At 41.0% G+C, this 19,123-nt stretch overlaps 1 protein-coding gene and 2 pseudogenes across 1 annotated transcript in view; 2 read left to right on the forward strand and 1 right to left on the reverse strand.

The window, feature by feature from the left end:
* KIAA1210 (KIAA1210 ortholog) overlaps positions 1-3,587 on the forward strand; it is a 40,945-nt gene extending 37,358 nt beyond the window's left edge. Inside the window, exons 11-13 of the mRNA XM_054580335.1 lie at positions 34-197; positions 1,099-1,204; positions 3,424-3,587. Coding sequence (XP_054436310.1) covers positions 34-197; positions 1,099-1,204; positions 3,424-3,587 — 434 coding nt within the window. The remainder of the gene's footprint in view (positions 1-33; positions 198-1,098; positions 1,205-3,423) is intronic.
* Positions 3,588-7,879: 4,292 nt separating this feature from the next.
* On the forward strand, positions 7,880-15,811 carry LOC129076157 (60 kDa heat shock protein, mitochondrial-like; annotated as a pseudogene).
* A 1,128-nt stretch (positions 15,812-16,939) lies between these two features.
* On the reverse strand, positions 16,940-18,052 carry LOC129076133 (hsc70-interacting protein-like; annotated as a pseudogene).
* Positions 18,053-19,123: the final 1,071 nt, after the last annotated feature.

The raw sequence follows: 19,123 nt of genomic DNA on the forward strand, positions 1-19,123 counted from the left end.
CTTCAGTTCTAATTCCTTGAATTCCTTTCTCAGGAAAGGCTCCTGGTCAGCAATCAGATTATGCCACCTCAGAGCCAGCTTGGATAACCATGGCAAAGCAGAAGCAGAAGAAGTTCCAGACTAAGGTTCCTATGGAAGAGCTGAAAACCAATAATAGAGGCGGACCAAAGACTGAGACTAACGTGCCTAGATATGAGGTAGGACCTGGAGCAGCCCGCAAGATGCTCCAAAAAGTTGCTGGAAGCAATTGATTAAGCTTGCATTGGGAACTTTGCCAGACATATAGCTCCCTATTTCTTTGGCCGTCTTAAGTGAGGCAGGGAGACACTTCAGGGGAAGACTTGCTTTGTACTCAAACAAATGTGCCCCACTTTGTGTTCTTAAAGGGTGTGTGAAAGTAAAGACTATGAGAAGATTCTGTTAGTCAAATCTTGTGCTAAATATTCTAGAGCAGGATTCCATGAAATTGGCTGAGAAATAAGGAGTAAGTCACAAAAAACCCTTAAGGGTAACCACTGGGGTGAGAGTTGAATAACTATCCTTACAGATATTTTATGCCTATAAGTGTATGTATATATAAACTCTTAATTTAGACCAGTTGCAGAGAAGTTAATTTGAAAAGCTTACACTGTACACTTTTGAAAAGACTTGTAGTTATAGTGTTTTCTAATGTAGGGAGTACAAGTCAGGTGTCAACAAGTTTTGCTAAATAGAAATCCTATGGAACTCCAATTAATGGATAAAATTTCTTTGTAACTTCCACATTCTGTTAGTTTGCTGTTAAGTGCTAGGTAAAAGGTTGTTCTCAAGGTAAATAATTCTCATGTTAACCTATTTACACTATTTGTATGATTAGACAACCTTTTCTTCCAGATCTGAAAAGTGGTGTTGAACCAGCTTGGGTTGTGTGAGCCTAAATTCTGAACCAAGGTCATCTCAGTGCCATTTCTTTCCTTTTCTCTCTATCTCTTTCCTTTTGATTAATGTTGAACTCATAATACCCAGGACAGGGTTTACACCTTGTGATATTCTGAGTAAGTAATTTGCTGTTTTCATGTTAGGACTTACAAGCTTCCTGTTTTCATTGTTGTGTTAAAGGGAGCTGGCTGTGCACATGAAAATCAACCAAGAAAGGTTTTTACTTCTGGTGTCGATAGACAAGAGAATATTGCACCGACAGCACTACCTAAGTCTACCAATGCAGGTAAAAGCACACACCCCAACATCCACCCCCAAATAGCCCTGGCAGAATGCTGTGAGACTTGCAATTTAAAGCTCAGACAAAATGTATTCCCCCAACTCCAAATCAACTTCCTGATTCTCTCCTGGCTCTCCAATCAGATACAGATATTAGCTTGTTTTAGGAAAATCCCATGATCATGACTACTATAAATCCAATGTATAACTTTCAGATTAGCTTCCAGTCTTTTACCCCATCAGGGTAGGTACAATTGTGTAGGTACAAAACCTAAACAAATGATCCTGAGGGTAGTGTGCAAGGGGAAAGAACCAAGCTTACTTTACAGTTCAGAGTGAGGCAGTGTTTTCTTACCTTCCATATTCCCAATGAAACTGCTAAGAATTATCCACTATAAAGGCCCAATGGTACTGAATTGTTTTTTTTAAAGGTTTTATTTATTTTTATTTTTAAAATTTTTTAAAATATATCATCTTTATTATATTTTCCCCTTACCACTTAGTCTTCTTATACTCTCCTCCCCACATCAATCACCACCCGGTTGTCCATGTCCATGAGTCCTTTTTCCTTTTTGCTCAATTCTTCCATCCTCTAATCTACCTCCCCACAACTATCTGTCATCTGTTCTCCATCTGAGTCCGTCTCTGTTTTGCTTGTTAGTTCAGTTTGTTCTTTAGATTCTACATATGAGTGAAATCATATGTTATTTGTCTTTCTCTCACTGGCTTATTTCACTTAGCATAAGGTCCATCCATACTGTTGCAAAGGATAAAATTTTCTTCGTTTTTTACAGCCAAGTAGAATTTCATTGTATAGATGTCCCATAGTTATTCTATCCATTCATCTGTTGATGGACATTTGGGCTAATTTCATATCTTGGTGATTATGAATAACACTGCAATGAACATAGGAATGCTTATGTTCTTTCTAATTAGTGTTTCGAGTTCTGGGATTGCTGGGTTATTTATTTATTTTTAGACAGAGAGGAAAGGAGGGAGAAGGAGAAGAGAAACATGATGTGCAAGAGAAACAGCAATCAGTTGCCTCTCTCACGCCCCTAACCGGGGACCTGGCATATAACCGAGGGATGTGCCCTGACTGGGAATTGAACTGGTAACCTTTTGGTCTGCATGCCAGTGCTCAGTCCACTGAGCTATACCAGCCAGGGCTGAATTGTTTTTTAACTATTTAAAAGACTTGTTTTAGCCCCTCTGTATTGTAAGAAAGGGTGTGAGAGGTGGGGAAATATAGAAAGCTGAAAAAAACATTATGCTGGGATAGAATAGAATGTGATTTCATCAATGGTTATGCCATAGGGATTTTTTTCAACAGGAGCAGGGAGCAAGGAGGATGGATTTATAATGAATCATCTTTGCCCTTTCCCTTAGTCCCCCTAATGAAGAAATTAAGCCATGAAATAGTGGCACCTGACCTGCTCATAGCTATTGATAGTCTCATGGGCACTATACTTCTGTCAAGTGGTTCTCAACTCACTATGCATTAGAATCACCTGGTGAGCTTTCAAAAACTTACAGGTAGTCCTGGGTCGTCCATTGCTAGAAATTCTGATTCAGTTTGTTTAGGAGATGGCTTGGGACTTGGTATTTTAAAAAAGAGCTCTAGGTAATTCTAATGTGTAGCCATGGTTGAGAACCACTGGTTGAGTCTAAGCTACTAAGTCAATCAACCATAAAACAGGAAGAAGGAAGGAGTAGAATTGGGGAGTAGAGAGGTAGTCTGCTTGGGCAGAGTAGTTGGTACAGTGTTATTTAGCATAGACTTTTACTGGATGGAGCTATTTTGTTAGCATTCATGTCACACAGCATCATGGATTACCAAAACAAAAGTAATATTACCTTATTTGAAATTTAAAATACTGAACAGATACCATAAAATATGATTTCTTTCTGGTCTCAATTCAAAAGTATAAGACAATCCAATAATAACCATGCAAATACTGGCAGATACAGCTGTAAACATTTTCTCTCAGACCTTCTCTTGTCCAGGTCTCTGTGTCTATAGCCATATTGATTTCACCCCTTTGCCATACTACTCATAGCACTGCCCATGCACTGAGTTTAGAAACCAGAATAAACATGAAAGAAGGAAAATTTTTATTGCATCCCATAAACATAGTTCAGTACCTCTGGGGCTTCTTCCACCCACCCTACCCCCCATTCTGGGGCTCCTTACTCTTTGTGTGTTATTTGCTGTGGTTCCAATAGGATCTGAAAATCCAAAGATATTTCAAGTGCCTGCCATGAGAAAAGAAACCAGACAATCTTCAGCTCACCCAGCCATGTTCCAAGAGCCAACTGAGCCAGTGTGGTTCTCCATGGCCAAGGAGAAAGCCAAAGCATGGAGCTATATAACAGAAATCATGCAGTAAAGAGCTCCTAGATGGAGCATCAGCATTTCAACTGATATTTGCTAAGAGCTGTACTAATGCCATGTGCTGATTTATTTACTGTAACCATTTCTAATAAGCAAAAAAGCCTTAAAATGGGAATTACAGCTAATCATTATGTGAGTGAAACAAATGCCATGAATGCCTAATGTTCAGTATAGTCACTGCCAGCATCTGAAAACCCAGCATTTCCTCTATAAAAACTATGTAAAGTGTTTGCAGTGCTGTAGAATTGGGAAATCTTTAACTTGGGACAATGTGTTTTAGAAGAGCAAAAGCAAAGACATTTTGTTGGAGCCACTAAGAAAAGGGTCATTTCCCTTGATCAAATAAATTAATTCTAGTGGAAATGTCCAGATGATTTGGCCCAAGGATTGGCTTTTAGGTTTATGAGCCTAGTTAAATGCTCCAGGGTTTTTGTTTTTTTGGTTTTTTTGTTCGTTCGTTTTTGGTTGCTGCACCAAGCTTTGCAAAGGCCCCTGGAAGAGGTGGTGGAAGTGAAAATTCTGGGTCTTCAAGAAAAATCTTATACAGCCAGTCCCTTAGTGAGCTCAGTGCCCTTTGAAACACCTTCTTTGAATGCTTGGGAACTCCACATGCCTGCAATTTATATAGAGCTCTCTCTTTACACACTGCCCATGTCAGCCTGTCACAGATCTGGCAGCAGTGAGTGCTTTTCTATGAGGCAGAATATTTCTTGGGGTTTATTATGCTTCTCTGGATGTTTAGTTCACCAGTCTTTGACTGCTTGCCCCAACACCTCCGTGACCCTCTCCAGTTGCTCAGAAGGAGTCGGGATATCATACATATCCTATTTTATAAGCACTGAAGACCCTGTTGAAATTCAAAATTCTATAGATGCTGAAAGCTATACTTTCAGTCAAGAAGTCTTCCATGAAGGAAGTCTGAGGCCACTGAAGAGCCGCCTTACCCCCTGGCTCCAGACTTAGGATAGAGACTGCTGTGTGGCCCAGTTTCCTGTCCCTTTTCTTCAGAAAGCTCTGTTTCACAACATTTTAGTTGATAGGAAAACTGCCATAGAACAGTTCACTTTCTGGTAACTGGGGGCCTTAAGTGATTAAATCAGCCACTCCCTGCCCTCATTCCTAAAGGCATACACCTAAAAAGCCACTAAATTCAAAGGTCCTTACCTCCCCAGTGAACTACTCATCCCAAGTCCTCCCCTCTATTTCAACCCCCAAATAAACCAAACAGTAGGGTAAAGCTACCTTTGGATGCCTGGACAGCACCTAGTTCATTTTCTTAGTAGACACAAAAGTGTCTTCTCAGTAATAGCTTTTACTGTGTCTGCCTCTGCCACCTTAGGTTTACTTTGCTTAAACAAAAATGCAGGGATAGACGTAACTGTGCCTTGAAGTTCTGAGTGGAGTGTTGCTTCATGCAAAAAAAAAAAAAATCAAATAGGCAGTGAGGTGCTAGAGCTAATTTAAACACTTGTTTGGTTTTGCTGATTGTATAACATAACATTGTATAATCATATGCTGGATTTTGCATTTTGTCTATAAAACGTCTTTTGTTTTGGATACTGTACCTTTGCTTTTTTGATAGTGTTAGGTTTTTGATTGTTTCGATTGATTTCCTTTGTATTTCTATAGTGAATAGTTAATTTAGGTAGAAATTAGTTTATACCTCCCTTCCCCCTTTTCTCTGGGTGGATCACTATTAGACTATTCTCAATCTAAGAACTCTCCATTAACAATTTCTTTTCCTCAGTTAATAACAAAATTTTGTTTTTAAGTAGAGCTTGAGTTTTTTTTTAATGCCTAGAGGCACATTTTGACAAGTTTGCAGCTTTTAGCATTCTTGATTTTGGCTATATGCAAAGCAAATAAACTCAATAAAGCCTGTTCTGTAGTCCGTCTCTGTCTGTTACATGGGGGCGGAAATCAAGTAGAATATTGGCAGTTCAGATGGGAGAAGCAAAATGATCTTAAGAGACTGTGTGTGCATAAACAAGTTGTGCCTGATCAAGAAGATGGCCTCCAGTTGGATGATTGTACAGGGCAGAGTGGTATTAAAGAGGAGGTTCTCATCTGTGTAAACACATGGGGAGCAAAGAGGCTGGTAGGAGAGAGAATTCTGGTGAAGGGGGGAGCACACAAAATGATGGTTGTTATACTCTAGCCTGGCCCAGGGACTGGGTCCAAGTCCTATAGCAATATGGGCTATTGGAACAAGCCATTATCAAAAGGAAAGGGTCTCCCTGTGTTCAGTCAACAAAGTGTAACATGGAGTGAGCAAGGGGAAGGTGTGATAGACCAGATTAACCTGACCCTCCTGTAGCAGTTGTGAAATTTGTGGGGTTCAGAAAAAGTTCAGTTTTATACACATATTTGAAATGTTTTAATCAACTAATAAACCATTAAATAAGGTAAATTGTATCTCCTTCCGTGACAAACATGCCTTCCTAACTACCTGAAAGTTCAGGTTGGGATTTAGAATTATCAGGCTCCTCTAAGTCCTGCTCCAGCAGTGAGGGAAGAACTGCTCCCCTCTCCCCTCCCCCTGCCCTAGCTCCTAGACCAGGCCCTGTCCCCTGTCCCATCCCTCAGGCCTGGGAGCACGGACCCCAGCCGTGCACTCAGCCCTCCCGAGGACAGCCCCAGCAGGAGTGCGCAGGCCCTGGCAGCAGGCCTGGGGACTGTTCAGGGGTGCCAGGTACCTGGAGCATGGGCTAGCAGGGGCTCTCCCCTTGTTCTGTGGGCTGGGCTCCTCCCGACCCTGTAGGGATGGGCATGGTTGGAAGAGAACAACGTGGGGCCTGTAAAGCATGGAGCTCAGGACACAGGTCCCTTTTGCCAGGGTCTAAAAGCAAAACTATAGGATCCACTTATACAATGTAAACACTGACAAATCAGAATCAGTTTGAGGTGCTCAAATCATACAACTTGGCCTGCTCTTTCAGTTCAAATAATGGTGAAAAGGAGCCCTTTGCCTGCTGCCTCGCCATGTGATTCTAGTCCTAAGTAATACTATGTGAAGTACATTTTAAAATGTCAACATTGGTGACCAAAAAAGGAGTGTGGGAGTGTTTAGTTTAGTTTAATAAACGTTATGTACCTACTAAGGAAAGCTCGTTGCCTAGGGATGTGGGAAAGAAAGATAAATAAAACCCTTTAAATTCCCAACCATTCAGAGGGCACTCCAGGGGTTGGTGCTATGGATTAGGGGGGATACACAGACACATACACACATATTGTTAAATAAATATATACAAGGATATGAGATGTGCTACCACAGAACGCTGTGTGAGAGAAGGTATCAGCACTACCGAGGAGGCACCTAGGAAGCTGTAACTAAACGCAGAAAGGAGGCTGTCCTGTCTCAAACCCTGTTCCCTTTCTTTGAGCCTTCACTCAGGTCACCTCTGACTTTCTTATTTTTCCGTGAGCAGATTTCAGAGATTAAGTTCATTCTTTCCCTTTCCTCATTTTATTTTCCTAATTACTTTTTATGACATATTTCAGATCCACACAAAATTACAGCGAACACTACTATAAACATCAATCTACCCACCACCCAGCATAAGAAATATAACATTACAAATACAGTTGAAGCCCACAGTGGAGCCCTCCCCAATAAAACCCCCCTCCCTTTCTTTTCCCAAAAGGTAACCACCGTCCTAATGTGGTTATCTATCCAAGCATGGGATTCTGTATGGTACCTTTGCATACACGTTTTACCCGCATGACTTGTTCTATTTGTATTCGCAATATATGGTGATCACTTTGCATGTTTTTTAGACTTCGTATACATAGTACTGTGTTTGCACCCTTCTGGAAACAGCATTTTCCCCTTATGCATATTTTTGCTTCCATCACCCATTCTTAGCCCCTGTGAGTTCTAGCCTCCTCCCCAGTCCAGCCCTTGCCATCCTGTTCAGTTTATCTGCAACAGCCCCAAGCCAGTGAGTTAAGGCTGGTCCTACTACAGGCGAGTCTCAGCTCCTTCCTCTGTGGCTTTAAACTAGTACCTCTCAAACCTGAGCTGCATCAGAATCCCCTGGAGGGTTTGTTAAAACACAGGTTGCTGGGCCTGCCCTCAGAGTTTCTAATTGAGTACGTCTTGGGTGGAGCCTAAGCATTCCTGGGTGATGATGCTGATGATGCTGTTTTGGGGACCAAACTTAGAGAACCACTGCTCCAAATCAATGTCTGGGCCCAGGATCAGCTGAACCATCTGGCATCCAGGCAAGCTGGGCCATCTATGAGGTTTCCTTTGAAACTGTGCTCTAGAGCCTCTCTAACAGACATATGATGCAAGTCCCAAGAGTAAGTTTGAGTTTTCTAGTACCTACATCAAAAAAGAAACAGGCAAGATTAATTTTAATAGTATATTTTAACTCAATATATTATCATCTGAACAGGTAATCAGTATACAATTTATTAGTGAGACAGGTAACATTTTTTATAGTTACAGGACATATCAAATCAGAATATATTTCAACAGTCTAGTAACTAACATAGTAGAGCAGCTCTAAAGGCTTGATGTCCACTTCTCGCTTTACAAAAATTGTGTTAAAATTGACATTTTAATTTATTTTGGGCTGCCATAAAATAATTTAAAGCAGCCTTACAAAATGGTGGAAAGCGATACCTTTCAAAACAAAGATGTGAGAGATTTGAGTTAGGATTATTTATCGAAATAAAACCTGCCTGCATTTCAGTTTATTAATGAAAACAAACATTTTTAACTAAAACAAATGCTGTCAAATACATCTGTAAAAATAAGTTAGATATCATTGGATAGCACTTTTTTGGTGATAAACTTTGGAATGCTATCAGTGCTTAATAAAATGCCTATGGACTTCTTAAAATGAAAAACCTAAAAAGAGTGAACAACGGAGTCTTTCTTCTTTCTCTATCTTCTAGTCTTCCAAACTGCAGGATGAAATGAGAGAAAATTAACAGTTATACAGCATTAACCAGCTCCAATGACTTTCTAAATCTAAGAAAGCAGCCCTATGTGTATCTGCTGCATTTGTGTGCTCTATCTCAACAAGCAGAGAAGAACAACAGGTTTCCCTCTTGTAACCTGCCACGTGGGACATCGGTCTTGTCCAAAAGGTCCATTGAGACATTTGGTCCATACTAAAAGGTCCTTGATATTGGGTCCGATCCAACATGTCCAGGCTTAGAAAATATGCTGGGTTCAAATAACCCATAATGTTTATTTACACTTCTGGTTTTACAGGATTAATACATAAGAAACACCATCATGTTTTATTGGTCCAATAATTATATTGTGGCTGTATTACCAATAATAACCCTTCTTGCTCCCGTACCCTAGCTGGTAATGGCACATGGGGTTAGGTAGATGAGTCAGGGTTTGAAGCTTGCAGAAGAGTGGAATTTAAATATCAAGGACCTTTTGGTGTGGAGAAAATGTCTCCATTGGTGTTTCCGACAGGACCAAATGTCCGCCCATCGTAACCTGCACCCTTGGATGTAGGGTGCTCCTGTAACCCATGGCTCCAGTCATGTGATCATACCAACCTTGTCTCCCTCTTGCCTAACACCATAAATGCTTTTCCTTCTCCTTGGAGGCCATTCTAGGATTTAAATTAATCTCTCCACCTTAAAAGCCTGTGTTCATCCCACAAATGATACTCCCTTACCCTCCCAGGCCCTGAGTTTCCGTATCTCCCCTATGAGAGGTTGTTATTAAAAAATACACAGTTGTGAAAGTGAAAAAGAGAAAATGATTAAATGTTAATCATTTGAATATACTCAAAGATAAGGTAAACCTTGAGACAATTACCAATTTAGTGATAAACAATAATCATACTCTAAGTTCTTTTTCTTTGGACTGTCACATAAAATACAAAAATCTACAACAAAACCAATGTTTAGGTATTACTCATTAAATGCGGTCCTACTTGAAATTCTTAACTTTTTGCTATTTTAAGTAGTCCTTGTCTCCTAGTGAGTACAGGAGACTGCATTTCTGCAGCCAAATAATGAAGGACCAGCTACTGCACAGCCCAGCTACTTCAGCTGCTGCATCTAGTAACTTTTCTAAATTAATAGTGGTCTTAGGCATTGATGCATTTGCCATTTGCCAGTGGTCTTTACAGGCAAAGGACAAGATCTCATAAGAAGGATGAGAAGTCATGAGGTATATTTCAGTACATAATGCATTGTATGTTACTAGGTATATGAGTATTCTATTAACATTCTAAGTACATAAAATTGAATTTTTAAACTAATTTTAAACAAACACTTTTCTTAATTTGCTGGAAGAATTAAAAAAAAAAATTAAATAAAGCTGTCAGTAACGGATAAATGCCAGGAATGGCTGGGTGATATTTAAAGCTACACACAGATACCTGGATTTTCCGGGCCCGCTCTCTGCTGGATCCGCATCCTTTTCGGGTCCTTCTTGTTTTTCGTTAAACTTGTCTTTTTCTTCCTTAGTTTCAGCATCTTGGGCCTCTTCCTCAGAGTTTTCATACTGACATTTAGTTGTCTCTTTAGTAAAGAATAAGAGACTTTAGGACCAGACATTCACAAGAAAAACTCCCAGTTCATAATGAATGGAGATGTCCAGTACTCCAGACTCTGGGGAAGCAGGAGGATCCCAGTAACTCGGGAAAGAGCGGCTAAGCACCTTCCTACTGGTGGATACAATGCTCCCATGGCCCTCACATTTCTGCTACTTGATCGTTTTTACAGTGACATTATTTTTCCCATAAAGCTGTGCTGCTGATGACTTCTGGCCCCTCAGAGACACCTGCCCCCTGGGACACTGGGACATGTCCTCTGCGGGCCATGAACTGCACGGATGAGCTCAGATCTCTTAGCAGAGGGCAGGAAAGGGCAATGTATTTTTTTCTCAAGGTGGGGAGGGTTGTTATGGAGTTGGGCTTCTGGGACCCACTCGGCCTGCGGTGTGGTGGGGGCCCCGACCCACCCGAGTGAGTGTGACCAAAGGCCAGCTCTGCCCAACCACCAGCTGAGAGGCTGCCTGCCTGCCCTGGGGCCTCGCCACCCCGTACCCGCTCCGCCTGATCCTTACCCTCTGGGTCTTCGGCCTTCTGCGCGGGCTCCTCGATGTCTGCCCCGGGCTGGTCCTCAGGCATCACAGCCGCGGGCCCCTCTCCGGAGCGGTCAGGCACCATGACCGCGGCCCCCTCTCCTGGGTCCTGGGGCTCAATGGCTGCGGCCCCCTCTCCAGAGCCCTGAGGCAACATGGCCGCGGCCCCCTCTCCGGAGCCGCCAGGCACCATGGCCGCGGCCCCCTCTCCGGAGCCCTGGGGCACCATGGCCGCGGCCCCCTCTCCGGAGCCGCCAGGCACCATGGCCGCGGCCCCCTCTCCGGAGCCGCCAGGCCCCATGGCCGCGGCCCCCTCTCCGGAGCCCTGGGGCACCATGGCCGCGGCCCCCTCTCCGGAGCCGCCAGGCCCCATGGCCGCGGCCCCCTCTCCGGAGCCCTGGGGCACCATGGCCGCGGCCCCCTCTCCGGAGCCGCCAGGCACCATGGCCGCGGCCCCCTCTCCGGAGCCGCCAGGCCCCATGGCCGCGGCCCCCTCTCCGGAGCCCTGGGGCAACATGGCCGCGGCCCCCTCTCCGGAGCCGCCAGGCACCATGGCCGCGGCCCCCTCTCCGGCACCCTGGGGCACCGACAGCATGCGGATCTGGCCCACGCGGATGGGCAACTGAGACCGGGACTGCACTATTCTTATGCGGCGACGGGGAGGCACAATGATATGGTCGTTGTAATATAGGCGGTGCAGCATTGTGCGCACCAGGTCCAGAAAGACAAGGCGGAAGCCTCGATGTTCTGGGTGCTGCTCCATGTTCTCCTCCCCCTCGTCTGCCTCCCCCATGTCGGGATCTTCCCCTCCGATTCCCCCTTCAGGGACTCCTGCTTCCCCGGCCTCCGCACCCAGGCCTCCCACAGCCCCTGCAACTCCCACTGCCCCGGCCTCAGCCTCGCCCTGAGGCTCGTCATCCCCATGGGGCCCGGAGTCACGGATCTCCGCGTCCTCAGCTCCCGCCTCCCAGACCCAGGCTCCCGCCTCTTCCAAGGGGTTCTCCTGGTCCCCCGGGGCAGGGTTTCCCTCACCAGCATCAGCCATGGCACCAGGGAGTAGCTCAACTGGGCAGCGATCAGGCTGTGGCGTCAATGGACAAAATGGCGGCCACTGAGAGGAGGCCTTGGACAGTGGGGCCTGACGTGTGGTGGACCCGCAGCAGATGAATGGCTGCTGAGGGGAGAACAGCCTCTGTTGGTGCCGGAAGAGGCCCCAAAACCGGAAACACAGGGGGCAGATGTCAGGAATCACACACCAACTCTTCGCCGGATGATTGCCGTTGCGGGGGTTGGGTGTGGGGCCGGTTCCAGAAGAGTCGACAAAGGGCGGCACCCTCTTGTCATAAACTTCAAGCTCATTGGCTAAGAAGTGAGGATTGACATGCTGTGTGTCTAATGAATGGCCAAAGCCCTTAGATTCTAGGTTGGCTCACCAGGGCCTCTCTTTTCTTTCTGGCCTTAGGGTCCTGAGCAACATTTAGGTCCACATAAGTCCTGTCCTTTTAATTTTGTGATTGTCTGAAAAACTATAGTCCGACATGGAGGCACCCTGGGTTGGTGACACTTATTCTGTGAAGCAGTGATTTTTAACTGATGTGCCGCAAAAAAATTTAAAACATGCAATATCTGACCATTTAGTCTGGGGCACTGAACTTTTTTCCGAAGAACTATCAAATGAAAAATGACATCAGCTAACACAACAATATCCGTCCAGTGTGAACAGATCAAAATTCTACCTATTTTTTTTGGTTAGATCTGCAAAAAATATTTTTTTTGGTATGCCGCAGAATATTAGTAATTATTTTATGCGTGCCATGAGATGAAAAAGGTTGAAAATTGCTGCTGTGATGGGCAGAGACTAAACATTTTGGGTTTGGGAAAACTCAAAGGTACATTTGAAGCGACCATGTACATACATAACAAGAGGGAAAACAAATTTTGACAAATATTTTACTGTTGAAACTAAAAATATACTAATTGCATACATTTTTTAAATAGTTAAGATCTATTAATGAGAAGAGTGGAATTCTTTTGGGAGAGTAACATTTTGCTTAACTGGGGTTCAAAGTTAGTGTTCTTTATCAAAATTGATTGTATATGTTGATCTGTTGACCTGTAATGAGGTTTTACATAGTTTATCTTTTTAAAGAACATTCTGAGTATTTTTTAAAGAGTTTAAAAAGCATGCTCCAGTAGCATACAGTTTTTTCTCATTTATATAACAGCTGTATTTTCACCTGCTTGATTACAGAAAAAGGCTAGAATCTGAATCAATTTGTGATTTCAGAGATGTGCTATTTAAAAAATGTATTCTATAGAATTTACTTTACTGTTCCTACTGCTGATCCTTTAAATAAACAAAGTACAGATACTATCATCCCTTAAAATTGTTTTTAAACACTAGCATTTTAATTGAAATACAGGTAAAAACCTAGAAATTCCTGGTACAGTGCCAGGACTTAGTCTTAATTAAATATAGGAATTGAATTATAAAACAAAAATTTTACAACTTTCTTTTTCCTTGGAGCAGAGGAAAAGAGAGAAAAGAGAGGTGGAAATATGGTTGCAGTGTTTAAGAGCCAAATAGCAGAACAATGATTCCTTCATAACTCCAACAACTGCATAATGAAGAACAACCATGTATCTCATCAATTTTATAATTCATGTTGGATCAATAAGTTAGGTTTCCCTCTATTTAACTCAGTTAATTCAAACTACATCCCCTCCAAAATACAAAGATAAACTCAATTGGTATTTCCTAAGTAGAAGGCCAAACATCAAAGAGAATCCCTCCCTCCACCATCTTTTGATATGATTTCACTAAAGTATAAATCTAATACTTAATATGAAATCTCTCGGCCAAGTAAGAAACTGCAGCTGTTATCATATTACCCTATATAGTCACTATATGTATTACATATTAAATCAAACCCAGCATTAAATATGCTTGCACAATTATGCTGTGAATGATGATAGTAGTGATGATGTTAGTGAAAAAGAACTATCTTTAGCCCAATAAGAATAAGGGGAGAAATGTGAAAACAATTAGAAAGCTGACAAAGACTTGGGCATTTTCTAACCAGGAAAGGTAATTTTAATAAATATAAATAAATATATTTTATTTATATAATATATTTATATAAAAATAAATAAATATATTTTAATAAATTTATTAATTAATAAAATTAAACGAGTTTAATAAATTTATTTTATATAATTTAATAAATTTATATATTTATATAAAAATAAATAAATAAATTTTAATAAATATAAAAATAAATAAAATATAAAAATAAAAGTATTCCTTTATTCCCCCAGTGTGGAAAAAATATGAAACATTTATTTTATATACCAAATAAGAACAGAGCTAAGTAACCCAACTCTACTGCAGCATTATAAAAATCATCCCATCTCCTCATTCACCACCAAAGTCTTGCCTTGCTGCTGGCACACCCTACCACTGCTCCACAGAAATACTTGAATTACACATAGTTCTTTCTTCAGATTAGGCCAGTGTCCAGGGCACTGGCTCCTCATCTCACTTGGGCTTATGCCAAAAGTGTAAAATTTGGTGCGGATACCTGAGTCTCAATGCTATAGACCATTTTTTAGCTGATGCTGTAGCCATAACTATGGGGCCAAAGGGAAGAATAGTGATTATTGAACAGAGTTTTGGAAGTCCTAAAGTAACAAAAGATGGTGTGATCGTCAAAGTCCAGTGACTTAAAAAATAAATACAAAATTATTGGCACTGAACTGTTCAAGATGTTACCAACAATACAAATAAAGGGGCTGAGTATGGCACTACTGCTACTGTACTTGCTGTTTTGCTGAGGAGGGCTTTGGGAAGATTAGCAAAGGTGCTAATCCAGTGGAAATCAGGAGTGATGTGATATTAGCTGTGTATGCTGTAATTTCTGAATATAAGAAGCAGTCTAAATCTGTGACAACCCCTGAAGAAATATCTCAGCTTGCTAAAATTTCTGGAAATGGAGACAAAGAAATTAGTAACATCATTTCCAACATGATGGAAATGGTTGGAAGAAATGAATTCATCGCAGTAAAGTATGGAAAAACACTGAATGATGAATTAGAAATTATTGAAGGCATGAAATTTGAGGTTATATTGCTTCATACTTTATTAATACAGCACAAGATCGGAAGTGTAAATTTGAAAACACCTATGTTCTATTGAGTAAAAAGAAAATTTCTAATGTTCAGTCCATTTAACCTGCTCTTGAAATTGCCAGTGCTCACCGTAAGCCCTTGGTCATAATTCCTGAAGATGTTGATGGAGAAGCTCTAAGCACACTTTGCCTGAATAGGCTAAAAGTTGGGTGTAGCAGTCAAAGCTCCAGGTTTTGGTAACAACAGAAAGAAACACCTGAACAACATGGCTATTGCTACTGGTGGTGCAGAGTTTGGAGAAGGGTTGTCTCTAAATCTTGAAGATGTTCAGCTTCATGACTTAGGAGAAGCTAGAGACGTCACTGTGATCAAAGATGATGCCATATTTTTGAAAGGAAAAGGTGACAAGGCTCAAATTGAAAAACGTATTCAAGAAATCATTGAGCAATTAGATATCACAACTAGTGAATATGAAAAGAAAAACTAAATGAATGTCTGGCAAACTTTCAGCCAGAGTAGATTGGCTGAAGGTTGGTGGGACAAGTGATGTTGAAGTGAATGAAAAGGAAGACAGAGTAACAGATGCCCTCAATGTTACAGGAGCTGCTGTTGAAGGAGGCATTGTTCTGGGAGGGGGTTGTGCCCTGTTTCGGTGCATTCCAACTTTGCACTCAACTCCAGCTAATGATCAAAAAAATTATTATAGAAATTATTTAAAAAGCACTCAAAATTCCTGCAGTGATCATTGCTAAGAATGCAGGTGTTGAGGGATCATTGATAGTTGAGAAATTATGCAAAGTTCCTGAGAAGTTGATTATGACGCTCTGCTTGGAGATTTTATAAATATGGTGGAAAAAGGAATCATTGATTCAACGAAGGTTGTAAGAACTGCTTTATTGGATGCTACTGGAGTGGCCTCTCTGTTAACTACAGCAGATGTCGTAGTCACAGAAATTCCTAAAGAAGAGAAAGACTCTGGGATGGGCAGGATGGGAGATGGTATGGGAGGTGGCATGTTCTAATCTTAGAATAGTGCTTCACCATTATTAATTAGAATTCTGAGAGGAAGCTCAAGGCAGTGTTCCTCACCTATAACTTCGAAGATGTCTGTTAAAGGAAATGTTGGAAGAAAAGTCTGGCTGATGTTTAAGAAAATCACTATAACCATCAGTTACTGGTTTCAGTTGACAACACACAATGGTTTACTGCTGTCATTGCCCATGTCTACAGATAATTTATTTTGTATTTTTGAATAAAAATACATTTGTACATTCCTGATAACTAAGTGAAAAAACCATGTACCAATGCACTGCTTTCAACTTAGGTCACTGAGGCATTATTACTACTATTTTGTTAAAATCAGGATTTTAGCGCTTGCCATCCCAATGAGAAGTTAGAAAGTAGCCTTTCTGTGGAGAGTAAGAACAATTGTGTACAAAGTAAAGAAATATCCAGTTATGTGACCTCTGTGTAATAAAATTTGTTCAAAGTTAAAAAATATATAAAGCGTCCCTTCACCTCAGTGTAAGATATAAATGCATCTAACACAAGGGTACATGTTATTAAAATGTAGTAATATTGTCACCGCCCTGCCAAGTACTTCCAGTCTCAACCAAAGTCCCACTGCGATACTGGTGGTTCCAGTAGTTTCATCAAAATAAATCATTTAAAAACTAAAGTACTTAAAAAACAAATCAGGTGCCTCAGAAACTGTATTTTCAAGTCAAATTTTATCTATTTTAATATTATATTTGCCTCCTGCTAATAAAACTTTATTTCACTCAAAATGAGCAATAAATCTTCCATTCTGAAGTATCTTCTTTGCCCAATTAATTCAAAGTAAAACACCAAAATAATTACTAAAGAAAAATACAGGGTTTAACACACCCTTTTAATTTGTTTTTAAAAATTTTGAAAGATTAAAAGTGTTTAAAATTTGTAATTCCTAATAAGAAAACATTATCTCAATGAGTACCCTAATGGAAAACCATTATAAAATGTTACAGCTGCATTTGGTGGAGGGGTAGGGATTTTTCTTCAAAGCTTTCTTCATGAGAAGGTCAGTGATAAACTGGTTTGTATTTTGCAACATTCATTGGGTGATCTAAGTTGCTTTTCCTTCAGCAAGGGCTTTATTTGTCAAAAGGGCATTACACTTTACCTCTATATTTGGTTGACAAGTCACCGATGAGATTCATAACCTTTGGGTCACTCTGACTTTTGACATACTTGCTACTTTGTGGGCCACATCCTAGATGGCCACCGTAACTTCTGGATCCTGCATGGATTCAAGAACCTCTGGATCACTAAGAATTTCATGGAGCCCAGGCATTCCTGCCATTCAGGCATGCCCCTTTCCATTCTAGGCATTTCTCTAGGAAAACTACAAGTCATTCTCCCAGGAAAGCCACCCAGAAAAGAGCTATACTGAGCTCCTGATTGTCCTCGGGTTTCTTCCTCCCTCTTGACTCTCTCGTGTTGTCAGGGGTCTTCTTAACCCTTTCCATTCTTTGATCTCTCACACTTCTCATTTCCTCTCATACTTTCTCTGATGTTTTGCAGTTTGGGGGCCCTTGACTGAACTTCTTTCATCATTGCACTATCATCTTCATTATAATCCAATTTACATGCAAGGTCAAGATTATGGGCTGCTTCTTCCCAATGGCCCAGAAGTCTATGTGCTTTCTCTTGTCAGTAAGGCTGAGCTGAATCAGAATTTATTTTAATAGCTCTGTCACAGCCTCCAATGGCAGCATTTGGTTTCTGTAATTTGATGAAGACCCTGACTCTCTTTGTGTACAGAATGGCCAAGTGAGGATTCAGCTTGATGGCATCTGTGACAAGTCAATGGCTTTCTGTAATTCACCATCATTTAGGGCATCAATGGCAGTCACTTTTAAAAAAATTATTTGCCTGATCCATCATATTTTCTGTTATCTCTATATTTTCATCTCCCATTTTTTGAAGGGCATTAGTGTCTGGTTCAATCACACTTTCTCTGTCAGTTTTTAGATCACTTTCCTCACTTAATGGTTCTTCTGTCTTTATGTTTTCCTTCACTTTCTTATTATCTGCTTTTTCTTCCCTGATATTTTCTTCTGATTTAGTTTTATGAGTAGCAGGTGGTATTTTACCTGTACTCCCCACCCCTATGCTCTTCACCCACTCCCTCAGGAAGACATTTCCTCAGCGTGCAGAATGCTTGGATTCTGCTTACACATTTTCACTGTGGCCCAAAGCTCCTTCACTCTGTGATGGTCCATGGTTGTGAAGCTGGGGAAGGCTGTGCGTGCAGCTGAGGCTGCGGCCTGTTTCCAGGCCTCAGTGCTAGCTCTACATCACTGTGTAGAAGGGGCTTACATAGTTTATCTTGCAAGTGTCTTCTCACACAGATATTGGAAAAGATTGATGTCAGTCTATGAGACGGATACTTCCAAAGACTGACATCAATCCACATGCATATGTTTTTTATATTTCATTTCTCAATTACAGTTTATATTCAATATCGTTTTTATTAGTATCAGGTACACAGAATAGAGGTTAGATCATATAAAATAAACAAAGTGTTCCTTTCCAATATTTCCAGTACCCACCTAGCACCATACATAACTATTATAATATTATTGACTATATTCCCTATGCTGTACTTTACATCCCTATGACTGTTTTGTAACTACTAATCTTAATCCCTTCACCTTTTTTACCCAGTTCCCCAAAACCCTTACCTCTGGCAACCATCAGTTTATTCTCTGTATCTACCAGTCTGTTTCTTTTTTTTTTTTTAATTTTGTACTTTAGATTCCACATGTAAATGAAACCATATGTTATTTGTCTTTTTCTGACTGACATTTCACTTAGCACGAGCATATGATTTTTTAAGATAATGCAGATTTTTTTTAAAAAAGAAGATTTTATTTACTTATGAGCGACAAAGGGAAGGAGAAAAACATCACTGTGTGAGAGAAACATCAATTGGTTGCCTCTCACATGCCCCCAACCAGGGACCTGACCTGCAACCCAGCCATGTGCCCTGATTGGGAATTGAACCCATGACCTTTTGGTTCACAGGCCAGCACTCAATCCATTGAGCCACACCAATCAAGACAAGCATATGATTTTAGTTGAGCATATTTATCTCTTGGATGTCATTTATACAGTTCTGTTAGGTTTTCCTCTTGGTATTTGCCTTTTAACAAGTCATTACCTTATAGGTTAATCACCTCCAATTGAAGTATACATGAAAGCTCCTCAATTGCACAGTTAGGTGGTTGGGAAATATGGAAATTTCCTTTGCACTTTCATAGAGGTCTGGAAAAAAAAACCCTGCTGGAACT

This window comes from Pteronotus mesoamericanus, unplaced genomic scaffold (assembly GCF_021234165.1).
Source record: "Pteronotus mesoamericanus isolate MK-2021 breed Mesoamerican mustached bat unplaced genomic scaffold, CSHL_Meso_final contig_57, whole genome shotgun sequence".
Classification (NCBI taxonomy): domain Eukaryota; kingdom Metazoa; phylum Chordata; class Mammalia; order Chiroptera; family Mormoopidae; genus Pteronotus; species Pteronotus mesoamericanus.